Source organism: Mustelus asterias, chromosome 22, assembly GCF_964213995.1.
Source record: "Mustelus asterias chromosome 22, sMusAst1.hap1.1, whole genome shotgun sequence".
NCBI classification, from domain to species: domain Eukaryota; kingdom Metazoa; phylum Chordata; class Chondrichthyes; order Carcharhiniformes; family Triakidae; genus Mustelus; species Mustelus asterias.
This window is the reverse complement of record NC_135822.1, coordinates 2762185-2789641: the sequence shown is the minus strand read 5'-3', so window position 1 is coordinate 2789641 and position 27457 is coordinate 2762185. Positions and strand designations below refer to the sequence as shown.

The following is a 27457-nucleotide window of genomic DNA, read 5'->3' as shown; positions in this document are numbered from 1 at the left end:
AGCTGCTGCCAGAATCTGTGTCCTCAACTCTGATTCCCTCTCTCCCCCCCAGCCATGACAAGCAGTCAGCAACCTCAGCACACTATTTGGTCAACTTGATTCTCTGATCCCGTATCCTCTCTGTCACTTACTTCCACCTCCATAACATTCCCTGTGTGTGCCTTGGGGATCAGTCAGTCTGTGACCAAAACCCTTGCCTGTGCCTTTTTCACCTCAGCTAATTCTCTGCTCTCCTGTAGGATGTTCTAAATACCCTCCTCCCACATTGTATCCAGAGCTCTGCTGCCCATACTCTAACTGCTCACACATCCCTCACGCTGCTTGCTGACATCAGTTCCTGTTTCTCTAATGCCTACAATTTAAAATTCTCACCCTCTTGTTCAAATCACTGCATGTAAACCTCCTCCAGCCCTGCAATACTTGAAGAATTTTACGTTCTTCCCACATTGGGAGCAATGTCACCTGGCCCAAACTCTAGAATTCCCACCTTAAATCTCACTGTCTTTTCACCTTGGAATGGGATTTTCTTGGGGTTTCCCTCTTTGGAGGGAGGGGGGGGGGGGGGTCTGGTATTCAGCCAATCTCAGCTGACGCATAGACTTGTGAAAGACAGTGTACAGTCAAAGACGTTCTTTATTTGACCAACACATATTGGAGAGAGACAGCCAGAAGATCCAACCTCTCTCAGACGTTACATCGCATGAGCACAACAGATATATGTTTTGGAAGATTTGTCATCCAAGACCAGTCATCCAAGCTGGACATCCAATTACATTAATGCACCTAATTTACTTAGGCCAATAGCATTCTACCTTCGAGCAGAATTAGGAATTCATTGGTCAATCAAACCCAGAAGTTCTCCCCCTCCGTTGCCTAGTGACCTTACCTACACAAATCCAGTAGGTTCAAGAATCGCTCCTAATACTTGCAGTCCTGGGAACTGGAAGGGAGACCTTTCTGTCCCCTTTATCAGTGGGGGCTAAATACATCTATTCATTGCAGCTGGAATTGAACCCTTCTACTCATTTCAAGAACCTTTGTAGCTTGTAGCTGCCTGGCCTGCCCCGATAACAGGGTATATACTCTGTGCTTCATTGTTCCAAAAGAATGTGGTCTGTCTAGTTTAGCTTATTTCCCATAATGCCTAGGGGTAAATTGCTTGTTGGCCAAAGCTCACAAAAAAAACAAAAATACAGTTTAAATCTATAATACTTGTTTAAAAATGATTATATATGTGCTTATACAGACAATGCCTTTGTATAATATATATATAAGTGAGGCACATTGTGATACCCTTGTTATATATAAGGCACACTGTGGTCCCTATTTTAAACTAATTGACTTTGTTTTAATTGTCTTCAAAAAGCAGGGGTTTCTGTACCCCCTGCTACACACCTCCCCCTCCCTCTTTATTACCTGAGAATAAATCTACCTCATTTTGCCAAACTTTAGGTCAGCTCCCTCCCAGTATCTCATTCTCTGGCTCAGTGTCAGTATTTGATCATATTAATGTAAAGCAGTTTGCAATGTTAAAGGTGCTATATAAATTCAAGTTGTTGTTAACTCCAGGAACAAATCATTTTCCAGGTCTTGCTATTGTCTCAGTAGCTGCTGTGCTCTGATTTTTTGAGTTGAGCTTCCCCTGTTCCTGTTACCTCTGAATACATCTTGCCATCTTCACCTAGGCAAATGTACGAGAAATTTTGACTGCTCATACATCCAGTTTGCAACTGACGGCATCCAAAATAGCATCAATGTCGAAAAAGTAACCATTTTGTTGTGATTAGTGTCCGAGTCAGTCGCGATTAATAGTCCAGTTAACAATAATACTGAGGGTTTGAGTCTTAGATAGATTTTTTTTATTCATTCATGGGACATGGACGTCACTGACTGGCCAGCATTTATTGCCCATCCCTAGTTGCCCATGTGCAGTTGAGAGTCACCAACATTGCTGTGGGTCTGGAGTCACATGTAGCCAGACCCGGTGAGGACAGCAGACTTCCTTCCCTAAAGGACATTAGTGACCCAGATGTGTTTTTCTGACAATCGACAATGGTTTCATGGTCATCAGTAGATCCTTAATTCCAGATATTTTTATTGAATTCCACCATCTACCGTGGCGGGATTCGAACCCGGGTCCCCAGAACCTTAGCTGGGTTTCTGGATTTATTAATCCAGCGATAATGGCCATTGCACCCCCCATTTATTAATTTATCTCAGTTGCTGGATATTCTAGAATTGAAGTTAGCCACTGAACTTCCTGCACAGTCTCTTTAAGAATACTTTTTGGATTGTGACATCTGGCAAACATGTCACACAAATGCAAGATCTTCTCTCTTTTAAGCTTGGCAAGAGATGGCCAGTAGAATTGTAGGAAACACCAAGCAAATTTCCTCCATTTCCCTTCCCCAAAGGTGTTAGCTCTTGACAGGGATAATCGCACTCATGATTCAGACGCTCTGTTTGATCCTACTCCAACGCTTGTTAGTTTTGACAAGTCTTAATGATGAGTGTAAGATCGCCATTTGACCTTAGGTTTTGTAAAGTGTTTTAGCGGCAGAGCTGTTGTGGTACAAATTCCTGCCGTATAACCCTTCTCCACATACTGAACTCTGCCATCGCAGCAGGAAATTACATTTCAATCTTGGTGCAAGTTCCTCTTTGGTCTGCTCCAAACTTGTTGGTCTTCTAGAGCAAAGAGCTGTCAGTGACAGGGGGGATTTTACAGCCCTCTCGTGGCGGGGACGGGGCTGGAAAATGTGGCGAGCCGTTCAAAAGTCCATTGACTTTGGTGGGACCCAAAAATCTCGCTGGCAGGAAGAAGGACTGTAAAATTCTGCCCTGAATGTTGGAAGACTGGCACATTCCAAGCTCCAGGACTATGCACTGAGGAACACACTAGATCATGGAGCAGTTACTGCAAAGTGTCACTGGGGAAATGTCACACTTTGAGACCTTTCATCCCTGGGCACACAGTGGGGCTGAAACCTGTGCGAGCTTAATGCACAAGAGAATGTTTGACATGAGATGTACATTGTAAATATAACTTGTCATTTTAAGTGGAGTGAGGCATCTCGGCATGTCTTATACTGTCTGATACAAATCTGAACTATTACCTAATGCACTTTTATAAATTTTGTGCATAAAATATTTTTTTTGCAAAGAAGAAGGAAGTTCGATTCCAATTGGTACATCAGCCTTGCCTGATTATTTTTAAATTGTTCCTGTCCTAATTTGTGTTGAATTTGTTCGAGTTTCTCTTGGGTATCAGCAATCTAAAGGCACTCAGTCAACTCCTTACACAAACAGCGCTGGACACCATGCATCCAATGCAATGTCTTTAATTACTTGTGCACAAGGAGAACTCTCCACAGCCAACATGGGATGGCCGGAGCGGTTCTGAGGTTACAGAGAAACAGTTCAGCAGTTATTGTCAATTACAGCAAATCAGGAACAAGAGATTTTTCACATCTTTCATTGATATATATATCCACCAATCATAGCATAGCCTTTTGCCCTTTCTTATCCAGTAGGAAACCAATCGTTCATTAACATAATATGCCCCTATATCTTGCTATTTGGTAATCACCATGATAACTTGTTCTTTGTTTTCATCCTGCTGTCCTAACCTGGAATGCCGTGTTTATGGAACAAGGTTTTCGATACACTCGCTTATCCTGCATACGTCAGCGTTGACCTTACTGAAGGCCGTGTTTGGCTAATTATCATTTTCCATTACTTGACAGAGTTTTGTTTTTGACAATTATGGAACTTTAATTTTCACAATTGTTGTAACCTAACTTCCACAAATTCAATTGTGTTGCAGGCACAGACAATCCTCACATTGCAAGAAGAAATAAACAAAATGAAAGAAGTTGAAGGTGACAATAAACGGAAGGATGGCATGATTGCCAATTTGAGGGATGAGATTTGGCAACAGGGGCTGCAAATCAGTCATCTGAAATTTGAAAGCAATATTAGCATCTCCAGGACAACACTGGATGATAACGATAGTCTAACGGCAAGGGAATATGATTGGGAGACTAAAAGCGAGGTAAATAATAATACACCGGAATGCAACAAGGATTTCCCTTGACTAGGACATGATCTGTTCATATGGAAGAGGAAAGGTAGATCAAACAAAATCAGTTTGGATAGACGCTGTTCTACTAATGTACTTCCTGCCATTGTGTCTCCCACCAGAATCATGGTTAAAATACAATTGAACAAAAATGTTCTGGTGATTATATAGCATTGTAGGGATAATTCATATTAATATAGAATCCCTACACTACAGAGGAGGCCATTTGACCCATTGAGCCTGCTCCCACAATAATCTCACCCAGGCACTATCCCCGTAACCCCACATATTTACCCTGCTAATTACCCTGACACTAAAGGACAATTTAGCACGGCCAATGCACCTAACCTGCACATCTTTGGACTGTGGGAGGAAACTGGAGCACCCAGAGGAAACCCACCCAGACACGGGGAGAATGTGCAAACTCCACACAAACAGTTACCCAAGACCGGAATTGAACCCGGGTACCTGGCACTGTGAGGCAGCAGTGCTTGCCACTGTGCCACTGTGCCACCTATATAATGCAAAGAAAGTAGAAAATTAGTAATATTAACAATCCAAGGTGATAATAGTTCAGAATTGTACTTATGGCCAAATTGGAGGTGGTCTGACATCAAACCAGTCTTTGTTCCTGTGGAGAGTAACGGTGGAGGAAGCAGATGGATGGGCGCGGTGGCACAGTGGTTAGCACTGCTGCCTCACAGCACCAGGGACCCGGGTTCAATTCCTGCTTGGGTCATTGTGTGGAGTTTGCACATTCTCCCCGTGTCTGCGTGGGTTTCCTCCTGGTGCTCCGGTTTCCTCCCACAGTCCAAAGACGTGCTGGTTAGGTGCATTGGCCATGCTAAATTCTCCCTCAGTGTACCCGAACAGGTGCTGGAGTGTGGTGACTCGGGGATTTTCACAGTAACTTCATTGCAGTGTTAATATAAGCCTGCTTGTGACTAATAAATAAACAAAAAAAAAAACTCCATGGAGGCAAAAGTCCCGTCACCAAGTTACTTTATTTACACCATACATCTGTACACAGACAGCTCTCCAGTTGCTCCCTGCTGAATGCAGGCTAGGAGTCTGACACACCTGCTTTAAATAGGGAGCATGAGGCTCCCTGATTTAACCATTAATTAAGACTCATCAAGTACCTCTTTTTGTGAAAAGACTCATGAGGTACCTCTTTTTGTGTACCAACCAAATAAACAAAATCAAATTAATTCAGGGACAACTCAAAAAGGGCAGCTCTCCAAAAGGAGGGGGAACCACCCAAACCAAAAAGCAAAGCACATCGGAAACTTAAAACATCAAATTAAAATGTGATTATCGGGGTCGATAATACACCCCAGCCCCTGCGGTGCCCAGTGGGCACGGAAAGCATCAACTGCGCCCCCGGACACCGCATGCTCCCTCTCGAGGGACACCTGGCCGCGAATATAGCCGCGGTAGAGGGGCAGTCAGGATGGATGACCCCGTCGATCGCCCGCTGCCTGGACCTGTTGATGGCACACCTTGCTAGGCCAAGACTCATCAGATATCTCTTTCAACACCAAATCTCATCAGGTAGTTCATACTCTAGCAAGCCAACCTCATTAGCCTGGCTGAAGTCATCACAGGTGCCTCCCCTGTTAGCAGGGTCCACAGCAGGGTTTAGGATCAGGATAGTGGGACAGGAGGAGGTGAAATAGCAGCTGAGTGCATCTCCTTTGCAGGAAAAGTGGAGGCCAGTAGTTTGTAGGATACAGTTCCATCAGAAAGCAGAGAAAGCGGAGGATTCGCTCAGCATGGGGTCCGGGCAGAAGTGGTTGAATTGTGGGAGATGTGTATTGAATGTGAAGACTGGTGGGGCTGGATTCTCGGTTGCCAGGGTGATAAGAAGGGTTGCAGATGCCGTTTTGAAAACCACATTTTCAGGGTACAAGGCCGGATCCTGCTGTTTCCGGAATGTGCTGCAGTCCCTTCTGCAAGGCAGCAGCCCGTCCCACCACACTCTGTAGGCCATTCCAACCCCCTCTCCCCTCTCCCGGTTACACCCAGTGTCACTCACTTCATCAGATACAAATGAAGAGCAATATCACGTCAGACATTAATTCTGTATCCTGTCAGGAGCGTAAGTGATGAAGTAAATGTTTAAAAATGCAATTCACATTGATGTGTTGTGGTTTATGATTATTTCGGTGATGATGAGATGTCTGTTAATTATTTCCTTAAGCTCTCAGAGAAATCGAGTGAGGAACTACACAAAGAATTTCAAGATTCCGGGCCACCGGACATAAAAATCGTGATAAATCTTGCAGAAGAAGGGAGTGAACATGGCGCAGGAGGAAATGAAATGGTGGATCAAGGCGTAGCTGAATTTCTTGATTTTGACGAGAACCCTGACTACGAATTGGAAGATGAGAAACCGGAGGAACTCGCAAGATTAATCAACCAAAACGAAAAATTGAAGAAGAAGCTGCAAGAATTAAGAATGCGCTGCAACATTTCAAGGGGTACTGTTAAATAAAGTCTGTTTGATGAGGAATTTATCTCAAAAGTTCAAACAATTGCATTTATACTTGTCTTTACAGAATGGTGAAGAAGTTAGAATTTGTGCAGAAATTAATCAAACCTCCACTTGTGAAATATTTTGATCATGGTAACACTAGGAGGGGCAGTTCATTCACTTTGTACCTCCAATAGGTCTGTCACAAGTTCCAAGTGGACTCATAAATTAATTGGGTTTTTATCTAATTTTCAGGCAATACCCAAAATAGAATAGGTTTAAATTCTGTGGAAAAATATCAGCTGCATTTTTAAAATGCTAGATTTAAAATGTTACAAGTTAGACTTAACGTATCGCAATTGTAACAAAACTCTAAAATATCCATCACAACCTTCATAATTATTACGGACAAGATTTATGCATTTCTTTTTATTACCAGTGACCAATATGTTTGTATGTGTTTCCTACCCTCAGAGTGATTGTTCCAATTTAAATAATCTCAGCAGCAAGCTTTGTGAGTTAAATAAATAAAAGGGTTATTTTATTGTCACACACTTGTCCTGGAAGTTTTAGCCATAACGTATCATTCACTCAATTCACACACATCATCACAAACAAAGATCAGATACAGATTAATGTAAAACAATACAATTACAATGCATGACTGTCTTAGATTCTTTTGTGGCAGGCCTGTAGTTTCTTAGATGAATTGACACTTTAGTTGAAGTGAAGGTCTTATAAAGCAGGCGATTCTTAGTAAGTTGGTTCTCAGGTGAACCTGAAGTTGGAACCAGTTGGGGAAGGGGCTTCTCTGACTTTCAAGGTACTGCTGATTATTACCTTTTTTTTATCCATTCTTGGGACATGGGTGTCGCTGGCTAGGCCAGTGTTTATTGCTCACCTCTAGTTGTCCCTTGAGAAGGTGGTGGTGAGTTGCCTTCTTGAATCGCTGCAGTCCACATGCTGTGGGTTGACCCACAATGCTGTTAGGAAGAGAATTCCAGGATTTTGACCCGGCGACTGCAAAGGAACGGTGATACATTTCCAAATCAGCTTGGTGAGTGGCTTGGAGAGGAACTTGCAGGTGGTGGTGTTCCCATGTATCTGCTGTCCTTGTTCTTCTAGATGGAAGTGGTCGTGGGTTTGGTAGGTGCTGACTAAGAAGCCTTGGTTAGTTCCTGCAGTGCATCTTGTAGATAGTACACACTGATGCTCCTGAGCATTGGAGGGAGTGGATGTTTGTAGATATGGCGCCAATCAAGTGGGTTGCTTTGTCCTGGATGGTGTGGAGCTTCTTGACTGATGTTGGAGCTGCACTCATCCAGGCAAGTGGGGAGTATTCCATCACACTTCTGATTTTTACCTTGTAGATGGTGGACAGGCTTTGGGGAGTCAGGAGGTGAAGTACTCGCCTTAGTATCCCTAGCCTCTGTCCTGCTCTTGTAGCCATTGTGTTTACATGGCGAGTCCAGTTCAGTTTCTGGTCAATGGTAATCCCAAGGATGTTGACAGTGGGGGAGTCAGTGATGGTGACACCATTAAATGTCAAGGGGCAGTGGTTAGAGTGTCTCTTATTGGAGACGATCATTGCCTGGCAATTGTGTGGCGTGAATGTTATTTGCCACTTGTCAGCCCAGGCCTGCATATTGTCCAGATCTTGTTGCATTTGAACATGGACTGTTTCAGTATCTGAGGAGTCGCGAATGGTCCTGAACATTGTGCAATCATTGGCGAACACCCCCACTTCTAATCTTATGACGTAGGGAAGGTCATTGATGAAGCAGCTGAAGATTGTTGGGCCTAGGACACTACCCTGAGGGACTCCTGCAGAGATGTCCTGGAGGTGAGATGACTGACCCTCCACAACTACAGCCAGCTTCCTATGTACCAGGTATGACTCCAACCAGCAGAAAGCCATTGATTCCAGTTTGCTAGGGCCCCTAGCAAGTGATGCCACACTTGGTTGAGTGCGGCCTTGATGTCAATGGCAGTCACTCTCACTTTACCTCTGGAAATCAGCTCTTTTGTCAATGTTTGAGCCAAGGCTGTAATGAGGTCAAGAGCTGAGTGACCCTGGCGAAACCCAAACTGGGCGTCACTGAGCAGGTTATTGCTGAGCAGGTGCTGCTTGATAGCACTGTCAATGACCCCTTCCATCACTTTACTGATGATCGAGAGTAGACTAATTGGGCAGTAATTGGCTGGGTTGCATTTGTCCTGTTTTTTGTGTACAGGACATACCTGGGCAATTTTCCACACTGTCAGGTAGATGCCAGTTTTGTAACTGTACTGGAAGAGCTTGGCTGGTTGCTGTATGACTTGCAGCTGATTTAATGGCTTTCTGATGGAGCTTTGTTTGCAAAACAGCTTCTTGCCATTATTCTAAAAGCGGGCAAGAAAATGGCTTCCCCACCATGTGACTTTTACAAGTTAAAACTGAGGTGAGAGTGATTGCCCTTGACATTGAAGCCACGTGGAGCTGACTATGAGTTGGAGCTCTAGCAAGACTGGGGTCGATGGGAAATCATGATAACTCCCCATTGGTTGGAATCATATCGATCACAAAGGAAGATGGTTGTGGTGGTCGGAGGTCAATCATCTCAGCTCCAGGACATCTCTGCAGGAGTTCCTCAGGGGAGTGTCCTAGGCCCAACCATCTTCAGCTGCTTCACCAATGGCCTTCCCTCCATCATAAGGTCAGAAGTGGGGATGTTCGCTGATGACTACATAATGTTCAGTGTCATTCGCAGTTCCTCAGATACTGAAGCAGCCCGTGTCAATGTGCAGCAAGACGTGGACAATACCCAGGCCTGGGATAACAAGTGGCAAGTAACATTCATGCCACTCAAGTCCCAGACAATGACAACCTCCAACAAGAGAGATTGAACCATCATCTCTTGACAATTAGTGGCATTACCATCACTGACTTCCCCCATTCTCGGCATCCTGGGGTTCTATTGACCAGAAACTGAACTGGACCAGCCATATAGAGCAGGTCAGAGGCTTGAAATCCTGTGGCAAATAACTCACATCCTCCCCAAAGACTGTCCACTATTTACAAGGAACAAAACATCCAAGACAAAGCAACCCTGCCTAATTAGCAGGTCATTCACCATCTCCAACATCCTATCCCTTCACCATTGATGCACAGTGACAGTAGTGTGTGCCATCTACAAGATGCCCTGCAGCAACATACCAAGGTTCCTTCAACACCATCTTCCAAATTCATGACCTCTACCAGCTGGAAGAACAAGGAAAGCAGGTGCATGGAACACCACCTCCTGCAAGTTCTCCTCCAAGCCACTCACCATCCACACGTAGAAATATATCGCCGTTCCTTCACTGGCACTGGGTCAAAATCCTGGAATTCCCTCCCAAATGGCACTCTGGGTGTACCTACACCACATGGACTGCAGCGGTTCAAGAAAGTCGCTCACCATCATCTTCTGTTGTTTGTAGCATATATAAATGATCTGGAGGAAAATGTGGGGGGTCTGATTAGTAAATTTGCAGATGACACCAAGATTGGTGGAGTTGCTGATAGTGCCGGGGATTGTCAGAGGATACAACAGGATATCGATAGATTGGAGACTTGGACACAGAGATGGCAGATGGAGTTTAATCTGGAGAAATATGAGATGTTGAATTTTGGAAGATCAAATTTAAGTGTGAATTATACTGTGAATGGCAGAACCCTTAGGAACATTAACAACCAGAGGCATCTGGGCGTGCAGGTCCACAGTTCTCTAAAAGTAGTAACACAGATGGCCAAGGTAATTAAGAAGGCATATGGCATGCTTGCCTTTATTGGCCAGGCGTTGAGTACAAGTGTTGGGAAATCATTGGGAATGCATTTGGAGCATTGCGTGCAGTTCTGGGCGCCACACTACCAGAAGGACATGGAAGTTTTGAAGACAGTGCAAAGAAAGTTCACCAGGATGTTGCCTGGTCTATGAGGAGAGGGTGAATAAACTAGGATTGTTTTCACTGGAAAGACGGAGGCTGAGGGGAGACCTGATAGCGGTCTACAAAATTATGAGAGTATAGACAGGGTGGCTAGTCAGAGGCTTTTTCCCAGGGTGGAAGTGTCAATTACAAGGAGGTACAGGTTCAAGGTGAGAGAGGGAAAATTTAAGAGAGATGTGTGGGGGAAGATTTTCACGCAGAGAGTGGTGGGTGCCTGGAACGCACTGCCACAGGAGAGGGTGGAAGCAGACACATTAGCAACATTTAAGAGGCATCTGGATGGGTCCATGAATAGGGAGGGAATAGAGGGATACGGACCGAGTAAGGGCAGAAGGTACTTTTTTTAGTTTAGTTAGGGCATCATGATTGGCAGAGACTTGAGGGCTGAAGGGCCTGTTCCTGTGCTATACTTTTCTTTGTTCTTTGTTCTTCATTCTCAAGGGCAATTAGGGATGGACAATAGAAATGCTGGCCTGGCCTGTGAGACCCACATCCCATGAAATAATTCTTTTAAAGTAATTTGTCCATAAAAGGGCTGGTATATTGCTGTACATCCTGTGTTGTCATTTGAGATCTTAAGATGCAGTTATCTCTCAGAATTCTCTGGTCGTTCATGCCAATGGGATTCTCCAGTCCCGCTGGTAGTGTACCGCTGGCTCGGGGGTTTCCACCGGCGTGGGGTGATGTCAATGGGAATTCCCATTGGGACCAGAGAATTCCGTCACTAGCAAGCAACGCACCACCTCCCACTGGCGGGAAACACGTGACTGGGAAACACGCAACTGGGAGATCGGAGAATTCCGCCCAATGAATTTCAATGTTTGTTTTCTTCTTGGTGAAATAGAAAAAGGTGATAGCTGGAATGCTATCGTTCTTTTGTTAACAGTCTATCCTTACACAAAGGGATGTGTGGATTCCTCCAATGGCTATGAATGTCCATATTTAATTAGGTATTTGTTTGAGCCTCAAGACTGCCTGGAGTTCAAAATGCCAAAGGTTTCATGATTGGCCGTCGACATTTCAATCGACTGTTTGGGCGGAATTTTACGAGATTTTTTCTAAGTGTCCAGCTAGCGTGAAAATGGGGGAGTTGCTGATCTGTTTTTCAGGCGAGTTTTCATGCCCAATCTTATGCACTCTGTCTCTGAAGTTTTGGGCTAGACCATTTCTAGCCACTGGAGGCAGTGGGTGGGACCTAATTCGCCAGACAGCCGGCAGCTCAGATCAGAGGCTCAAACTGCGCATGTGCAGAAAAACTGAAATAAAAACAGCTCTGCTGACAGAACCCCCTCCCACCACCAGCCAGATACAGCATCCCCCTCCCTCCCCCACCCCCCCATGGACATCGGAGACCCCCCCGCAACATTACTGACCCCCTTACCCACCCCCCCCAGACCCTCTGGCACATGGACCCGTCCTCACCCCTAGGCTCCAATGGCTGACTGACGTAACCCTCTCTCTCCTCTGCCCCCGATCATCACAGAGACACAAATGCCTCCTCCCTCCTTGCCCCTGCCCCATCAGCGCACCTGCAAGTACTGACTTGGTTACTCCTCCATGGTAACAAGGCAAACTGCATTAGATTTGCTGGAATGCTCTAACAGGCATGGTAAAATGGGAATGGGTGCAAAAACGGAAGCCATTCCCGCTAGCCACTTTACGCCCAATTTTGCGACATTTTCCCACCACAAAACGGGCGCAACGAGGTGTAAAATTCCACTCTTTGTTTCCAAGCTGTTAAAGTATTGAGTATTATACTGAAATGTTGAGTAATTGTAGCATTGTATTATCCTGTATATTGACATCAAATTTGTTGAGATGGTGTTGTTAGCGTGAGTGGGCGAACACGACCACTTCGGACTCAGAATCAGGTTCAACAGCGGTACAGCTTTATTAACGTTGACGGAGGTGCAATCAGGACATACAAACAGCACTGTCCCGAAAGCAGTCTGAAGGCCTGCCGCAATGGGCTACAGTTATACTCGAACTTTGACACGTTGTATGATTCAAATGTTAATGTTTGTTTACAGTATTTGACTCTGACCATTCTGTGGTTGGTGTGTAAATGATTTGTTTATGGTGTTCTGATATGGTCATCCTGTTTAATGGGTTTTTAGGTGCGGAGTTGATGTGTTAAGTCTGGTGATTGCCCAGTCTAGGGAGGTGATAATTGTCTGAGATCTCCGGAGTTTCTTATACAATAGGTGTTTAATTGGATATCAGGAAGTCTTCCAGGTCTCAGAGACCTTCTGAAGTGTTTGATAAGGGCTTCCTGATATCCTTGGAGCCAATTTAATTAAATGCTAATGTGAGTTCCTGAGTCCTTTTGTCAGCCTTGTTTCTGCGTTTTAAAAGACCTGCTTGTCTGTTCATACTTTGTGCCTGGGTGCTGCTTTGTCCTGTTTCATTTATTTGATTTTATTCTGAGAAATATTTATCTAAGGAATCACAGAAATTTGTGTCCGCTTACAGTGTATTATTTCCTGTTAATCGATGTGTTAAATTCTTTATTATTTTAAACTTTTTGTTGTAATCATTGTTTTCTGTCACCAGTGACCTTTGGTCCTGTTCTGTTTTACATTTTATGGTCCAGGGTTGGAATGATTAGGGGCACTGAGCTTTCAGAAGATATTTATACAGCACAGACTTCATCTGTCTTGGTCCTTCATTGGAGTCTGAAAGAACTGGTTCCAAACTAAGATTAAAATTCACCAGAACCCCCACAGACTGAGCAGAAGAAGCAAATTGGATAAATTCACTGGGTGGGATTTTACGACCCCGCTCGGACGAGACCGGAAATTCCCACCCGAGGTCAATGGAGATTTCCGTTGTCGGACCCTCGCCCGCTCCGATTCCGTGGCGGGCGAGGTGGGAGAGCTCCGGCCAATGCGTATCAATGCATTTACAATCAATGCATCTGAGATGTCACTTTGAGTCATATGGAAATCTAGGTGTTTGAGAGAACCCATTACCATTGGTTAGTGCAATGAGTGTGTATAATTCAGCTCTGTCAGAAAGCCCACTCCACTCCAGTTAATCTGCCACTCACTGCCAGCAAGTCCTCACATTTTTTCTTTTGACTTGTTCCTTTGAGCCTCACATTCAGGCACCCTTTGAACTTAGAATGATTAATTAAGATGTGCATTTTTGACGTGGATTAATTGATGCTTTATATCCTGGAGTAATCAACAAGGTTTGGAATTCCAAGCAGTAGAGGCTCGATCACTTTATGTCGTTTAGTCAGGATAAATTGTCCATGTTGGGCAAATCAGCTCATGAACTTCACTGTTGAACGGAGCTGTTGAAAATTTTAAACCAGAGTAAGTTGATGTTCTTTTTCCGTAGGAGCCGTCGTGTCAATAAACCGGAAATGTTCACTGGCTGAGGCCCAGCTAAGAAATGCAGAGGCTGAATTGGAAAGGCTGCAGAAGGAGCTGAAGGAGAGATGTAATCAGCTACATGACATGTCTAACAAGGTATGAAGCAGGCCATTGAATGGCAGCATTGTTCAGACTACTGTAAATCACCCAACAACAATGGCAGCAATTGGGACTGTGCAGAGATGAACCCAGTGCAGTACAGAACGTCACTGAGAACATTCTGTAACTGAACAACTCATAGCAGAGAATGTTTGTACTGCCAGATGTGCAGCCCAGGCATCCATCAATCCACAAAACCTGACAAGTCTGCCATGTGGGGGGTCCCCAGTTTTGAAAAGAAGCATTTATCTGTCCGTCAGATGAGCTCCTGAAGTTGTTTGAGTTACTTCGATGGGTTGGAGAGGAATTTCCCAAACTGCTTCCCCGAAATTGTCCTTTTTATTAAATCAGGTTACTTTGCCTCTTCCAGAGAGCATGTGACCTCTGAGTGGGATGGAAAATATATTTAATGAGATACACCAGCTAGCACCTAGGGGGCGATTTGGAGCCCGCACTCTCCGTCTGCGGGAATGGCAGTGCACACTCAAAATCCACAGCACGCGATTCACGCTGGCGAGTTTCCGAGTTCTGATCTTCCCGACTCCTTGCTGGCGGAGTGGCGGGAGACACGCAGCGGGACTGAAGAACTTCAATACATTAGCGTGTCATTAGCAAGCACTTTCCCTGGGACTTTTCCCCCTCACTGGATATTCAGCAAGCACTGGTGTGACATCACAGTGGCGCCATTTACAACAGGTTCACCTAGACGTGATTTAGTCAGGGGTTCTCTTTGGGGTCATAAATTACACAGTGTTTAGCACTGTTCCCAAATCCTCAGATACTGAAGCCCAGTCCATTTCCAAACGCAGCAAGACCTGATCTAGCCTTGGGCTGACAAATAGTAACTGACATTCAAGACACACCAGTGCCAGGCAATGACCATCTCCAACAAGACAGAATCTAATGATCACCCCTGACGTTCAATGGCATTACCATCACAGAATCCCCCACTATCAACACCCTGGGGTTACCATTGACCAGAAACTGAACTGGATCCAGCCATATAAATACTGTGGCTACAAGAACAGGTCAGAGGCTAGGAATTCTGCATCGAGTAACTCACTTCCTGACTCCCCAAAGCCTGTCCACCATCTACAAGACACAAATCAGGAGTGTGATGGAATACTCTCCACTTGCCTGGATGGGTGTAGCTCAACCTCAGGCTAAAGGGACAATCCTTTAAAACAGAGATGAGGAGGAATTTCTTCAGCCAGAGAGTGGTGAATCTGTGGAACTCTTTGCCACAGAAGGCTGTGGATGCCAGGTCATTGAGTGTCTTTAAGACAGAGATATATCGGTTCTTGATTAATCAGGGGATCATGGATTATGAGGAAAAGGCAGGACAATGGGGATGAGAAAAAAATCAGCTGTGATTGAATGGCAGGGCAGACTCAATGGGCCGAGTGGCCTAATTCTGCTCCTATGCCTTATGGTCTTATAGTCTAACAACACCCAAAGAGCTTGATGCCATCCAGAAAAAGAAGCCCAGGTGATTGAAACATAGAAGATCGGAGCAGGAGGAGGCCATTCGGCCCTTCAAGCCTGCTCTGCCATTCATCACGATCATGGTTGGTCTCCCAACTCAATAGCCTAATCCTGCTTTTCCCCCTTAACCTTTGATTGGCAACCCAACCACAAACATTCACTTCACCACCACCGTTGCACGGCGGCAACCATGTGTAGCATCTACAAGATGCACTGCAGGAACTCACCAAGGCTCCTTAGACAGCACCTTCCAATCCCACAACCAGTGCCACCACCTCAGAGACTCTGCGAAGATTCCTTTGCTGACAGCACTCACTGATCCACTGTTACCTTGTCAATCCGTCCTCAAATTATAACCTCCTAAAGGCCTCCGGAGGGAGGGAGGCCTGTTGTCCTCGGAGATGAAAGCTTCAGTAAGTTCTGGATGTGAAAGGGGAATAACAGAATGTGTGAGGATATCATTGTGCAATCAGAGGAGGACGTGCCAGGGAATTTCAGTTTGCTGTGGATGATTTCACAATCCCGATCTGCTCTTTGATTCTTTCTTTACATAATAGAGTCAGCCTCCATTTGCCCTCTTACCAAACTGTCGTACTTTGCTGTGTGGGAAGGCAGAATGAGCAATGACATGAAAAGACATCACTGTCTGATCTTAATGCACAGTAAGAAGTCTCACAACACCAGGTTAAAGTCCAACAGGTTTATTTGGAATCACGAGCTTTCGGAGTGCTGCTTGTGTTGTGAGACTTCTTACTGTGCCCACCCCAGTCCAACGCCGGCATCTCCACATCATGGTTTTAATGTTGCCGTTTTTCTGCTCATCTGATGGACAGGACTCCATCCAGCAGCCTGTCCATGCACTGACAGAGCAATTGTGATAGTGCCCTTAACCTTAATCCCCTTTGATAGGTGGGATAGGTTGGGGAGGAGGGGGGCACGAATGGTTAAATTAAAATACAGGGATCACGGGCAGCATGGTAGCACAGTGGTTAGCACTGCTGCCTCACAGCGCCAGGGACCCGGGTTCCATTCCCGGCTCGGGTCATTGTTTGTGCGAAGTTTGCACATTCTCCCTGTGTCTGCGTGGGTTTCCTCCGGGTGCTCCAGTTTCTTCCCACTCCAAAGATGTGTGGGTTAGGTGGATTGGCCATGCTAAATTGTCCCTTAATGTCAGGGGGACTAGCTAGGATAAATGCATGGAGTTATGGGGATAGGGCCTGGATGGGATTGTGGTTGGAGCTGACTCGATGGGCCGAATGACCTCCTTCTGCACTGTAGGGATTCTATCCCAGCTTTCATCCAATGAGATTCGTATCCTGGATGAAGCTCAGCCAGCAGTGACATGCAAAATTCGCCACTGCCAGTGTGAACTGGGTTTTAACCTGGACGCAGGGTAAACCCCACACTGTCCAGCAGCAATATGGTAACATTACAAATCCGAGAGGGAGTGCGCCTTCCGGCCCAGTGAGCCTGTTCCACCTTTCAATATGATCAGGACTGACTTTCATCTCCAACTCCACTTTCCCTGTCAACCTCTGTACGACAGGAGCCCAGTGGCCAATAGCGAGATGGGTACATATTTAGAAGCATCTGGGTTTTTGAGGATCTTGTGGGCCAGCTGGAGCTGGAGTGCCCCCCTCACTCTCACAGGCCTCAGAAGCACGTTTTTCTCTTCCACATCCCGATCTCCTCCTTCCTGATCAACAGGCAGCAGGAATCTGGCCTCAACTTTTTTCCACGCCCTTTCCTCCTCACTGTGGCTCTGAGGCTGCCCAGAAGCCCAGAGTGTGGCCTCCTGTCACTAAACCTTTCTACTCCCATCGAGCAGTCAGCCTATCTGGCTGGTGGGAATCACATGGAATTATTTAAATGAAGTCCCATTATTAAGATTGACAGGGCCTCTTTGATAACCTGGGCCTTGCCAGGTTCTTGACCAAGCTCCCAGACCGCCCCCTCCTCCTCCCCACCATGTCCTCAAACTCTACCAGGGCGACACAGTGGTTAGCACTGCTGCCTCACAGCGCCATGGACCCGGGTTCAATTCCAGCCTTGGGTCACTGTCTGTATGGAGTCCGCACGTTCTCCCCATGTCTGCATGGGTTTCCTCCGGGTGCTCTAGTTTTCTCCCACACTCCAAAGATGTGTAGGCTATGCTGATTGGCAATGCTAAATTGCCCCTTAAATGTCCCAAGATGTGTAGGAGGATTACCGGGGTAAATATAAGGGGTTACAGGGATAGGGCCTGGGTAAGATGCTCTGTCGGAGAGTCAATGCAGATTTGATGGGCCAATTGGCCTCCTTCTGCACTGTAGGATTCTATGATTCTGTACCAGCACACATTGGGATCATACATGAAGAATGGCAAATGGTGCCAGAGGCTGGCTGGTCTATGATTCCAGCCTTCAACATGAATTAGTTTCTTTTGGGCAGGGGGAGAAAACCGGGAGAGGGTGGAGAAGAAATAATCTGAGGGATAAATTGGTTGAAAATATGGGACACAAATCATGCTTCGCTATTGTGAAGGCTTTCAGTGAGCGGGTTAACAATTTATATTAGAGATTGGAACATTAGAAACATAATCTTCAAACAGTAAACATGTTTCCATCATTGTAAACAGTTTTCCAATTTGAGAGAAAAGAACAATCGTATAAAGATCATGACAGATCTTCAGAAAGAAAATATCAATTTCCGAGAGGTATGTGATTAATATTTCACTTGTTTTTAACAGTATCATCAAGAAATTTTGATTTGATTTGTTATTGTCACATGTATTAACACACAGTGAAAAGTATTGTTTCTTGCGCGCTATACAGACAAAACATACCGTTCATAGAGAAGGAAATGAGAGGGTGCAGAATGTAGTGTTCCAGTCATAGCTAGGGTGTAGAGAAAGATCAACATGATGTGAGATAGGTCCATTCAAAAGTCTGACAGCAGCAGGGAAGAAGCTGTTCTTGAGTCGGTTGGTACGTGACCTCAGACTTTTGTATCTTTTTCCTGAAGGAAGAAGGTGGAAGAGAGAATGTCCGGGGTGCGTGGGGTCCTTAATTATGCTGGTTGCTTTGCTGAGGCAGCGGGAAGTGTAGACAGAGTCAATGGATGGGAGACTGGTTTGAGTGATGGATTGGGCTTCGTTCACGGCCCTTTGCAGTTTCTTGCGGTCTTGGGCAGAGCAGGAGCCATGCCAAGCTGTGATACAACCAGAAAGAATGCTTTCTATGGTGCATCTGTAAAAGTTGGTGAGAGTCACAGCTGACATGTCAATTTCCCTTCATCTTCTGAGAAAGTAGAGGCGTTGGTGGGCTTTCTTAACTATAGTGTCGGCATGGGGGGGACCAGGACAGGCTGTTGGTGATCTGGACGCCTAAGAAATTGAAGCTCACGACGATTTCTACTTTGTCCCCATTGATGTAGACAGGGGTATGTTCTCCTTTACACTTCCTGAAGTCGATGACAATCTCCTTAATCTTGCTGACATTGAGGGAGGGATTATTGTTGCCGCACCAGTTCACCAGATTCTCTATCTCATTCCTGTACTCTGTCTCATCATTGTTTGAGATCCGACCCACTACGGTGGTGTCATCAGCAAACTTGAAAATTGAGTTGGAGGGGAATTTGGCCGCACAGTCATAGCTGTATAAGGAGTGTAGCAGGGGGCTGAGAGCACAGCCTTGTGGGGCTCCGGTGTTGAGGATGATCATGCAGAATCATCACTTGTCATCACTTTTTCATCTTAAGTAATTTCCTAGAATCCCCTACTACTGGTTAGTTTTAGTGAAGAAATATTAAATAGTTTCCTTGACAACGAATCACTGACTTTGTAACTTGGTGCAGGTATGTCCAACTTATCTAAACTCAAAGGTTAGAAAGATGCTTATAGCCGAGGAGGGTGGGGAGAAGCTGCCAATAAGCAGCTCCGGTTTATGGTGCAGTTTGGGTTGTGTGAGAGTGATATCAAGTTTCCACTAACCTAGCCGCCCAAGCATCAGGTCAACACTGCCTTCAGCTGGGCTCAAGCCACCCCCAAGTGAAAAAAATGGGTTGCGCTTGTTTGAAATGTCATTTCTATGTTTTATTTTTTAGCTAATCGCTGAACTGCAGTCAGAGCTGGCAAAGAAAAATGAAGAAATAGTGAAGCTGAAGGCTGGGATCGATCAGCTTCAGCTTCACATCACAGCTGAGGAAGTGAGGAAGAAGCAACTTCAGACGGAATATGATTACGCTACTGCTCAATGCGATTTGATGCAGCGGGAACTGCAGGATTTACAAATTGCACTGAAATTCACTGGCACCCGGGTACGTGTATTCTGTCGTATTGTGGAAAATCTCAGCAGGTCTGGCAGCATCTGTAGGAGAGAAAAGAGCTGACGTTTCGAGTTCACATGACCCTTTGTCAAAGCTTTGATTTTCCAGCATTTTCTCTTGGTTTCTGTCATATTGTGTTCTGCGTTAATGTTTACATTTAGTAAGGCATCGTTTATTAGTATCATAGAATCCCTACAGTGCAGAAGGAGACCATTCAGCTCATTGAGTCTGCACAGACTCTCCAACAGAGCAGCTTACCCAGGCCCTATCTCCATAGCCCCAAGTATTTACCCCACCAATCCCACTAACCTACACATCTATGGATACTAAGGGGCAATTTACCATGGCCAAGCTACTTAGTTGCATATCTTTGGACTGTGGGAGGAAACCGGAGCACCCAGAGGAAACCCACACAGACACGGGAAGAACGTGCAAACTCCACACAGACAGTCACCCGATGCTGGAATTGAACCCAGGTCCCTGGTGCAGTGAGGCAGCAGTGCTAACCACTGTGCCACACAAAAATGTGTCTCAGTTTTCACAGATTCAAAAAAGAATTTTCAAGAGGGAGGTTAAAAAGCCTGAATCCTAAAGTTGGTGAATTCTTCTTATCCACGGGTCTGGGTAACATTTTCAGATAATTTTTGGAACTGGCTTTGTAAAAACTGTTTCCACTTAATTGTGCAGCTTTTATTAAATGTGATTTGTTACAGAAAATCAGCTTTGATGATGCCGCTGTCACAGTGTGCATTTCACGAGAGAATGAATGTATTTCCTCAGTATCCGTGTTTTTTTTTGCCTCTTTATCTCCCTCTAACCCTTTTAGAAACATTTGTATCTTTTCTGATCAAATATCTTGTCGCCCCCTCCCAACCTCTTTCTTTCATCTATTTTTCTGACCACTGTTCTCCTGTTATATTCTTTACTGTGTAGACTCCGGTTATTATACAGACAGAAATTGATATTTGCCACATTTGATATTTTCTCCCCCAGTTCCTGTTCATATTGGAATTTCCCATTTTCATGAGCACTTATCCAAATTATTTTCATCATACGGGATGGAAATTAATGCCCCCCCCCCCCCCCCAGTCTCCAAGGGCAGGCTGGCAGACAGGGACAGTGGAGGTCTGGGGGCCATGGTGGGAGCAATGTGCCACTTCTGATACATTACCAGTGGTGATGTGGAGTGACCTATTCACTATTGTCCTTAAATGGACAATTCACAATAGGGGCTTATGAATGGCCCTCTTGCCGGATTGGGGCAGTGGGAGGGAGGCTGGCTGTTGCCTCCTGTTCAGATACCCTGTGCTCAATGGGGGCTCGCCTGCACCACCCCCCACCCACCAAGGTAGTTCCCCCCACTGCATGTTCTCAATTACCCCTGCCCTGCCAAACCCTGGTCTCTCAGTCCACCCCCCGCCAGAATCTGGTACCAGTGAAACCCCAGACTTACCATCCAACCTGGCAGCACGCAGTCTCTGTGTCGAGCACTGCCTGCTATCCCAGCAATGGCCACTCCCTGGGATGGAGCAACTGAGACGAGAGAGCTACCTGACATTTGATTGGCTGACAGCTCTCAGGGGCAAGATTTCCACCCTGAGCCAACTCTGCCCAACGACCCAGAAATGGCTGTGGGACGAGCAAGGTGGAGGCAGGCTCACCCCTGACGTTTAGGCCGGGGAAGAGTCACCGCCTCCAGATAGAACCCCTGCCCACTCCATGGAATTGAAAAGGATTGTGGGGGAGACAAAGATTAAATGTTTGGAGCAAGAGATGCAAGGTGAATGTCAGGAAAAGCTTTTTTACACAGCAAGAGGTAACGACTGGAACTTGCTGCCCACAAGAGTGATGGAACTGGAGGTGGTAAATGATTTCAAAAGGAATTTGGATGGGCATTTGAGGGAAATACATTTGCAGCAATATTGGGATAGAGTGGAGAAATGGGACAGACTGGATTTTTCAACAGAGAGCTGGCATGCACTCGATGGGCTGAATGGCCTCCTGTTGCATAGTAATGTTTCTATAAAACCATAGAAACAGGATTTGGCCCAACTCATCTGTGCTGGTGTTAATACTTGACATGACAAGCCTCTTCATCTCATTCTTTTCGACATAAACTTTTAGTCCTTTCTCCTTCCTGTGTTTATCTCATTTCCACTTAAATGGCTCTACGGCATTTGTCTCAATCATTCCTTGTGGGAGTGAATTCCACACTCTCACCACCCTCTGGGTAATGGAGTTTCTCTGGAATTCCCTATCAGATTTATTAAAGATTATCTTATATTTCCGGATTGGGCAGCACGGTGGCACAGTGATTAGCACTGCTGCTTCACAGCACCCAGGGACCCAGGTTCGATTCCCGGCTTGGGTCACTGTCTGTGTGAAATTTGCACATTCTCCCCGTGTCTGCGTGGGTTCCTCCAGGTGCTCCGGTTTCCTCTCACAGTCCAAAGACGTGAGGGTTAGATGGATTGACTATGCTAAATTGCCCCTTAGTGTCAGGGGGGAGTAGCTAAGGTAAAGGATTATGGGGATAGGGTCTGGGTGGGATTGTAGTCGGTGCAGACTCGATGGGCCGAATGCCCTCCTTCTGCACTGTAGGGTTCTATGATTCTATTTATGACCATGAGTTTCGAACTGTCCTGAAGGTGGAATTCTTTTCTCTGTATCTACCCTTTCATCACCTTAAAGATCACAAGAAGACCTGGTGTGAGCACTTCTTCTGTCATGTCACCAGTAGAATAGGGAGGGATTATTTATTAATTCCAGTACATCTTTTAAATTTGTCTGTAGCTTGAAAGATTCATCAGCAAAATAGTGAAAGCTGTCTACACTGCGCCTGGAATTGTCCAACCAAAAACTCAAATCAGTGACGAGGATACTCTGGAAATATTCCAGGTAAGAAGTTCAAACTGCACATTCTATTTGGCTTTTGGCTTTGGTTGATGTTAGCTACTTGCAGTGTTAGACACAAGGTGCCCCATTATACCAACAGCAATTTAGATTCAGCCTGTGTTCCCTGGCCTGAAACCTTGTAACTTTTAATATTATTTCTGTTGGAGTCAGCGTATAATATTGGATTTAGCTTGAGAGTGGAAAACTATTCTCAACACTAAGTGAACAGCCTGGAGTTCATCAGTCGAGATTTTTTATATCTAATCATAAACTTGTCATGGCATTGTGAGGTGACAGTGTGGCATTCTCAGGGGGAACAGCCCTGCTCATTCCATATCCACTATTCAGGACTCGTGCTCACATGGCAACATGTATGAAGTTGGGTTGACAACAACAACTTGCTTTTCTATAGTGCACAAGGAGTAATTATTAAGCAAAGGTTGACTGGGCTAGATATGGAGATATTAAGATTGGTGACCAAAAAGCTCAGTCAAAAAAGTAGGTTTTCGGAATATTAAAGAGAGAAATGGAGCGAGGACAGGTGTAGGGAGGGAATTAGGAAGATAGGTAGAAGAAGGAGTAGGCCATTCGGCCCTTTTCACCTGCTCTGCCTTTTAACCAGATCATATTGCCTTCTGCCTCGGCGCCACCCCCTCATACTATCCCCATATCCCTCGATGCCATTGGTATGTAGAAATCTGTTGACCTCTGCTTTGAACATACTCAGTGACTGAGTCTGCACCGCCCTCTGTGATAGGGAATTCCAAAGATTTACCACCTTCTGACTGAGGAAATTCCTCCTCATCTCGGTCCTAAATGGCCTCCCTCTTATTCCGAGATTGTGTCCCCCGGTTCAAACTACAACCCAGCCAGGGGAAACATCCTTTTTGTACCAACCCTGTCGAGGCCTGCAAGAGTTTTGTATGCTTCAATGAGATCACCTCCCACCTTTCTAAACTCTAGCGATTACTGGCCCAGTCCCCTCAATCTCTGCTCAAAGAACAATCCCACCATCCCGGGAATCAGTCTGGTGAACCACTGTTGTACTCCCTCTATGGCCAGTACATCCTTCCTTATAAGGAGACCAAAACTGTACACAATACTCCAGATGTGGTCTTACTAAGGTCTTATCCAACTGACTTTCTTACTCCTGCACTCAAATCCCTTTGCGATAAAGGCTAAGAGACCATTTGTCTTCCTAATTGCTTGCTGCATCTGGATGTTAGTTATCAGTGATTTATAAACAAGGACACCCAGGTCTCTTTGGATATCAACACTTCCCAATCTCTCCCAATTTAAGAAATACCATACATTTCTGTTTGCCCGACCAAAGTGGATAACTTCACATTTTTTTCAACATTATATTCCATCTGCCATGTTCTTTCCCACTCCCTCAGTCTGCGTATATCTCCTTGAAGCTTCTTTGCATCTTCCTCATAACTCACATTCCCACTTAATTTTGTGTCATCAGCAAACTTAGAAGTATTATATTTGGTCCCCACATCCAAATCATTGATATAGTTTGTGAAGAGCTGAGGCCCCAGATACTGATCCTTGCGGTGCCCCACTAGGCGCAGCCTGCCAACCTGAGAAAGACCTATTTATTCCTACTCTCTGTTTTCTGTTCATTAGCTGCTCCTCAGCCCATGCCAGTATATCACCCCCAATCTCGTGTACTCTAATTTTGTTTACTGACTTCTAGAACCTTATTGAAGTCCTTCTGAAAATCCAAGTACCACATCCATTAGTTCCCCTTTATCTATCCTGCTAGTAATATATTCAAAAATACTCCAATAGTTTTTTTTATCAGATATGAGTTCCCTTTTATAAATCTGTAATGACTGCCTGATCCTACCATTATTTCCTAAATACATCTTTTAGAATAGAATCTAACATTGTTCTACAACTAATATCAGGCCTATAATTTCCTGTTTTCTCTCTCCCCCCTTTCTTAAATAATTGGTTACATTTGTTACCTTCCAATCTGCTGGCACCCTCCACAGTCTATAGAAGTTTGAAAGATGATCATCAATGCATCCACTATCCCTACAGTCACATCCTCCAAAACTCTAGTGTGTAGGCCATCGTGTCCAGGGGATTTATCAACTTTTAGCCCCATTAACTTTCCAGCACTACTTCTTTTAATAGTAATTTGAGCATTGCTGAAAAAGACACATATTGTTGAAGCTTTCCATCTTGCACTCACCAGGACAATTTACAAGAATACCAAATGTAAAGGCAACAACTATTTAAACTGCATGAGAAGAGGGTGCTGATTGGCTGGCAAATGGTCCCTGATTGGTAGAGGCGTTGCCATGGAAAATGCACCAGTTAACTGATGAGTGACAAAACAGATGACAACCATTCATTGGTTCATTCCTCAAGACAATGCCTTGACCTATGAGAGTCAAGCTGCCTGCTCTGAATTTAAACAAAGCTCGGCAGTTAAATAATTATCTGTTGAATTACAAAAACCTGTCAATCAAATATTTCATAGAATTCTACAGTGCAAAAGGAGGCCATTCGGCCCATCGAGGCTGTACCAACCACAGTCCCACCCAGGCTCTATCCCTATAACCCCATGCATTTACTCTATCTGGTTCCCCTGACACTAAGGGGCAATTTAGCATGGCCAATCCACCTAACCTGTACATCTTTGGACTGTGGGAGGAAACTGGACACCCGGAGGAAACCCACGCAGACATGGGGAGAATGCGCAAACTCCACACAGACAGTGACCCAAGCCGGGAATCAAACCCGGGTTCCTGGAGCTGTGAGGCTGAAGTGCTGACCACTGTGCCACCGTGCCGCCCCAGTCAAATCTCACCAGGTGTTTGCACATACAATGAGTAGATTGGCCTCTCCATTTGACATCAGGAGTAGGCAAACCAGCTGAAACCTGAAGCAACTCTGTCAAGTGAAATGAGCATGACTCCCTGAACGAAATTGTTCTTTAATCCCTTTTCATGGAGTCGGAGAATGATGCAGCACAGAAGGAGTCCGTTCGGCCCACTGTGCCTGTACTATCTCTTTGTTAGTGATATCCAATTGGTCCCACTCGCCTGCTCGTTCCCCTTAGCCCTGCATTTTCCCCTTCAGGTATTTATCCAATTCCAATTTGAAAGTTATTGAATCTGCTTCCTCTATCTTCTCGGGCAGCGCATTTCTGATCACAACAACTTGTAGAATCCTTATCGTCCCTCTGGTTCTTTTTGTCTATCACCTTAAATCTGTCCCTTCTGTTTTTTATCAACCCTTCTTTCGCTGGGATAGTTTCTCCTCATTTACTTCTTTGGGGCTCCGATGATTTTAAACATCTCCATCAAACCTCCTGTTCACCTTCTCTGTTCCAAGCAGAATCATGACTGCAGTTTATCGATGTATAGCCCTGATCGCCAGAATCACTCTGTCCTTCCACTCGAGTCTATATTGGGTTTAGAATCGTAGAATCCCTACAGTGCAGAAGAAGGCCATTCCGCCCACTGAGTCTACATCGATTCCCTTTGACAGAGTCAGAGAGTATCTTACCCACACCCTTTCCCCAACCCTATGCATTAACCATGGCTAATCCACCTAACCTACACATCTTTGGACTGTGGGAGGAAACTGGAGCACCTGAAGAAAACCCACGCAGATATGGTCAGAATGTGCAAACTCCACACAGTCACCCAAACCAGGAATCAAACCTGGGTCCCTGGTGCTGTGAGGCAACAGCTTCCACCGTGCCGTTTACTTAGCTACAGAAACGTCAATGTAATTATTTGCTTTCACTTCATGGGTTTATATTTGGTCCATTTTTGGAATTGTCGGTTTTGTGTATTTTAAACATAGAATCCTACAGTGCAGAAGGAGGCCATTTGGCCAATCGAGCCTGCACTGACCACAATCCCACCCAGACCCGCTCTTCATTACCCCATGCATTTACCCTAGCTAGTCCCCCTTACCATGGCCAATCAACCTGACCTGCACATCTTTGGAGTATGGGTGGAAACCGGAGCACCCGGAGGAAACCCACGCAGACACGGGGAGAACGTGCAAACTCCACACAGACGGTGACCCAAGCCAGGAATTGAACCCTGGTCCCTGGCGCTGTGAGGCAGCAGTGCTAACCACTGTGCCACCGTGCCGCCCCATTTTGCTGTTCATTCAGCTCCTGCGATTTCCTAGTGTGGTGTGGATTTAATGTAACATTATTAGTATCTAAAATATTCAAAATTGATACATCAAGAACAAAGCTTTATCTGTGTTTGTGTCTGAACAGATGCTAAGTAACCACATTGCAAACCAGAATAACTGGATTTCAACAATTAATAAAAGCAAATTACTGCGGATGCTGGAATCTGAAACCAGAAGAGAAAATGCTGGAAAATCTCAGCAGGTCTGGGCAGCTTCTGTAAGGAGAGAAAAGAGTGACATTTCGAGCTTTGACAAAGGGTCGTCTGGACTCGAAACATCAGCTCTTTTCTCTCCTCACAGGTGCTGCCAGACCTGCTGAGATTTTCCAGCGTTTTCTCTCTTGATTTCAACAATTAATACTCTAACTTGTTTTCCTTTCAGAAAGTCTTAGATGACCGCCTCACATTCCACAGTATGTTGGTTGATTCAGGAATACCAGTCCCACCTCTCCTCGGAGCTGAAAAACCAGACTCACCCGAAAGTATTCCGTAGCCGCTTCGACAGCAGTGAAGCACCCAGTTCATGTTTAAATGAGGCAAAATAGACTATTTTTCTGTATAGGCTGAAATCCAATTTGCTGAGAGAAAAAAAATA

At 45.2% G+C, this 27457-nt stretch overlaps 1 protein-coding gene across 1 annotated transcript in view; it reads left to right on the top strand.

Moving 5' to 3' along the window:
* Positions 1–27457, top strand: part of LOC144509793 (coiled-coil domain-containing protein 27-like) — a 30650-nt gene extending 3193 nt beyond the window's left edge. The window contains exons 3-9 of the mRNA XM_078238581.1: positions 3827–4054; positions 6285–6564; positions 13869–13999; positions 18105–18182; positions 19571–19783; positions 22586–22690; positions 27245–27457. Of these exons, the coding sequence (XP_078094707.1) occupies positions 3827–4054; positions 6285–6564; positions 13869–13999; positions 18105–18182; positions 19571–19783; positions 22586–22690; positions 27245–27355 (1146 nt within the window). The 3' untranslated portion in view covers positions 27356–27457. The remainder of the gene's footprint in view (positions 1–3826; positions 4055–6284; positions 6565–13868; positions 14000–18104; positions 18183–19570; positions 19784–22585; positions 22691–27244) is intronic.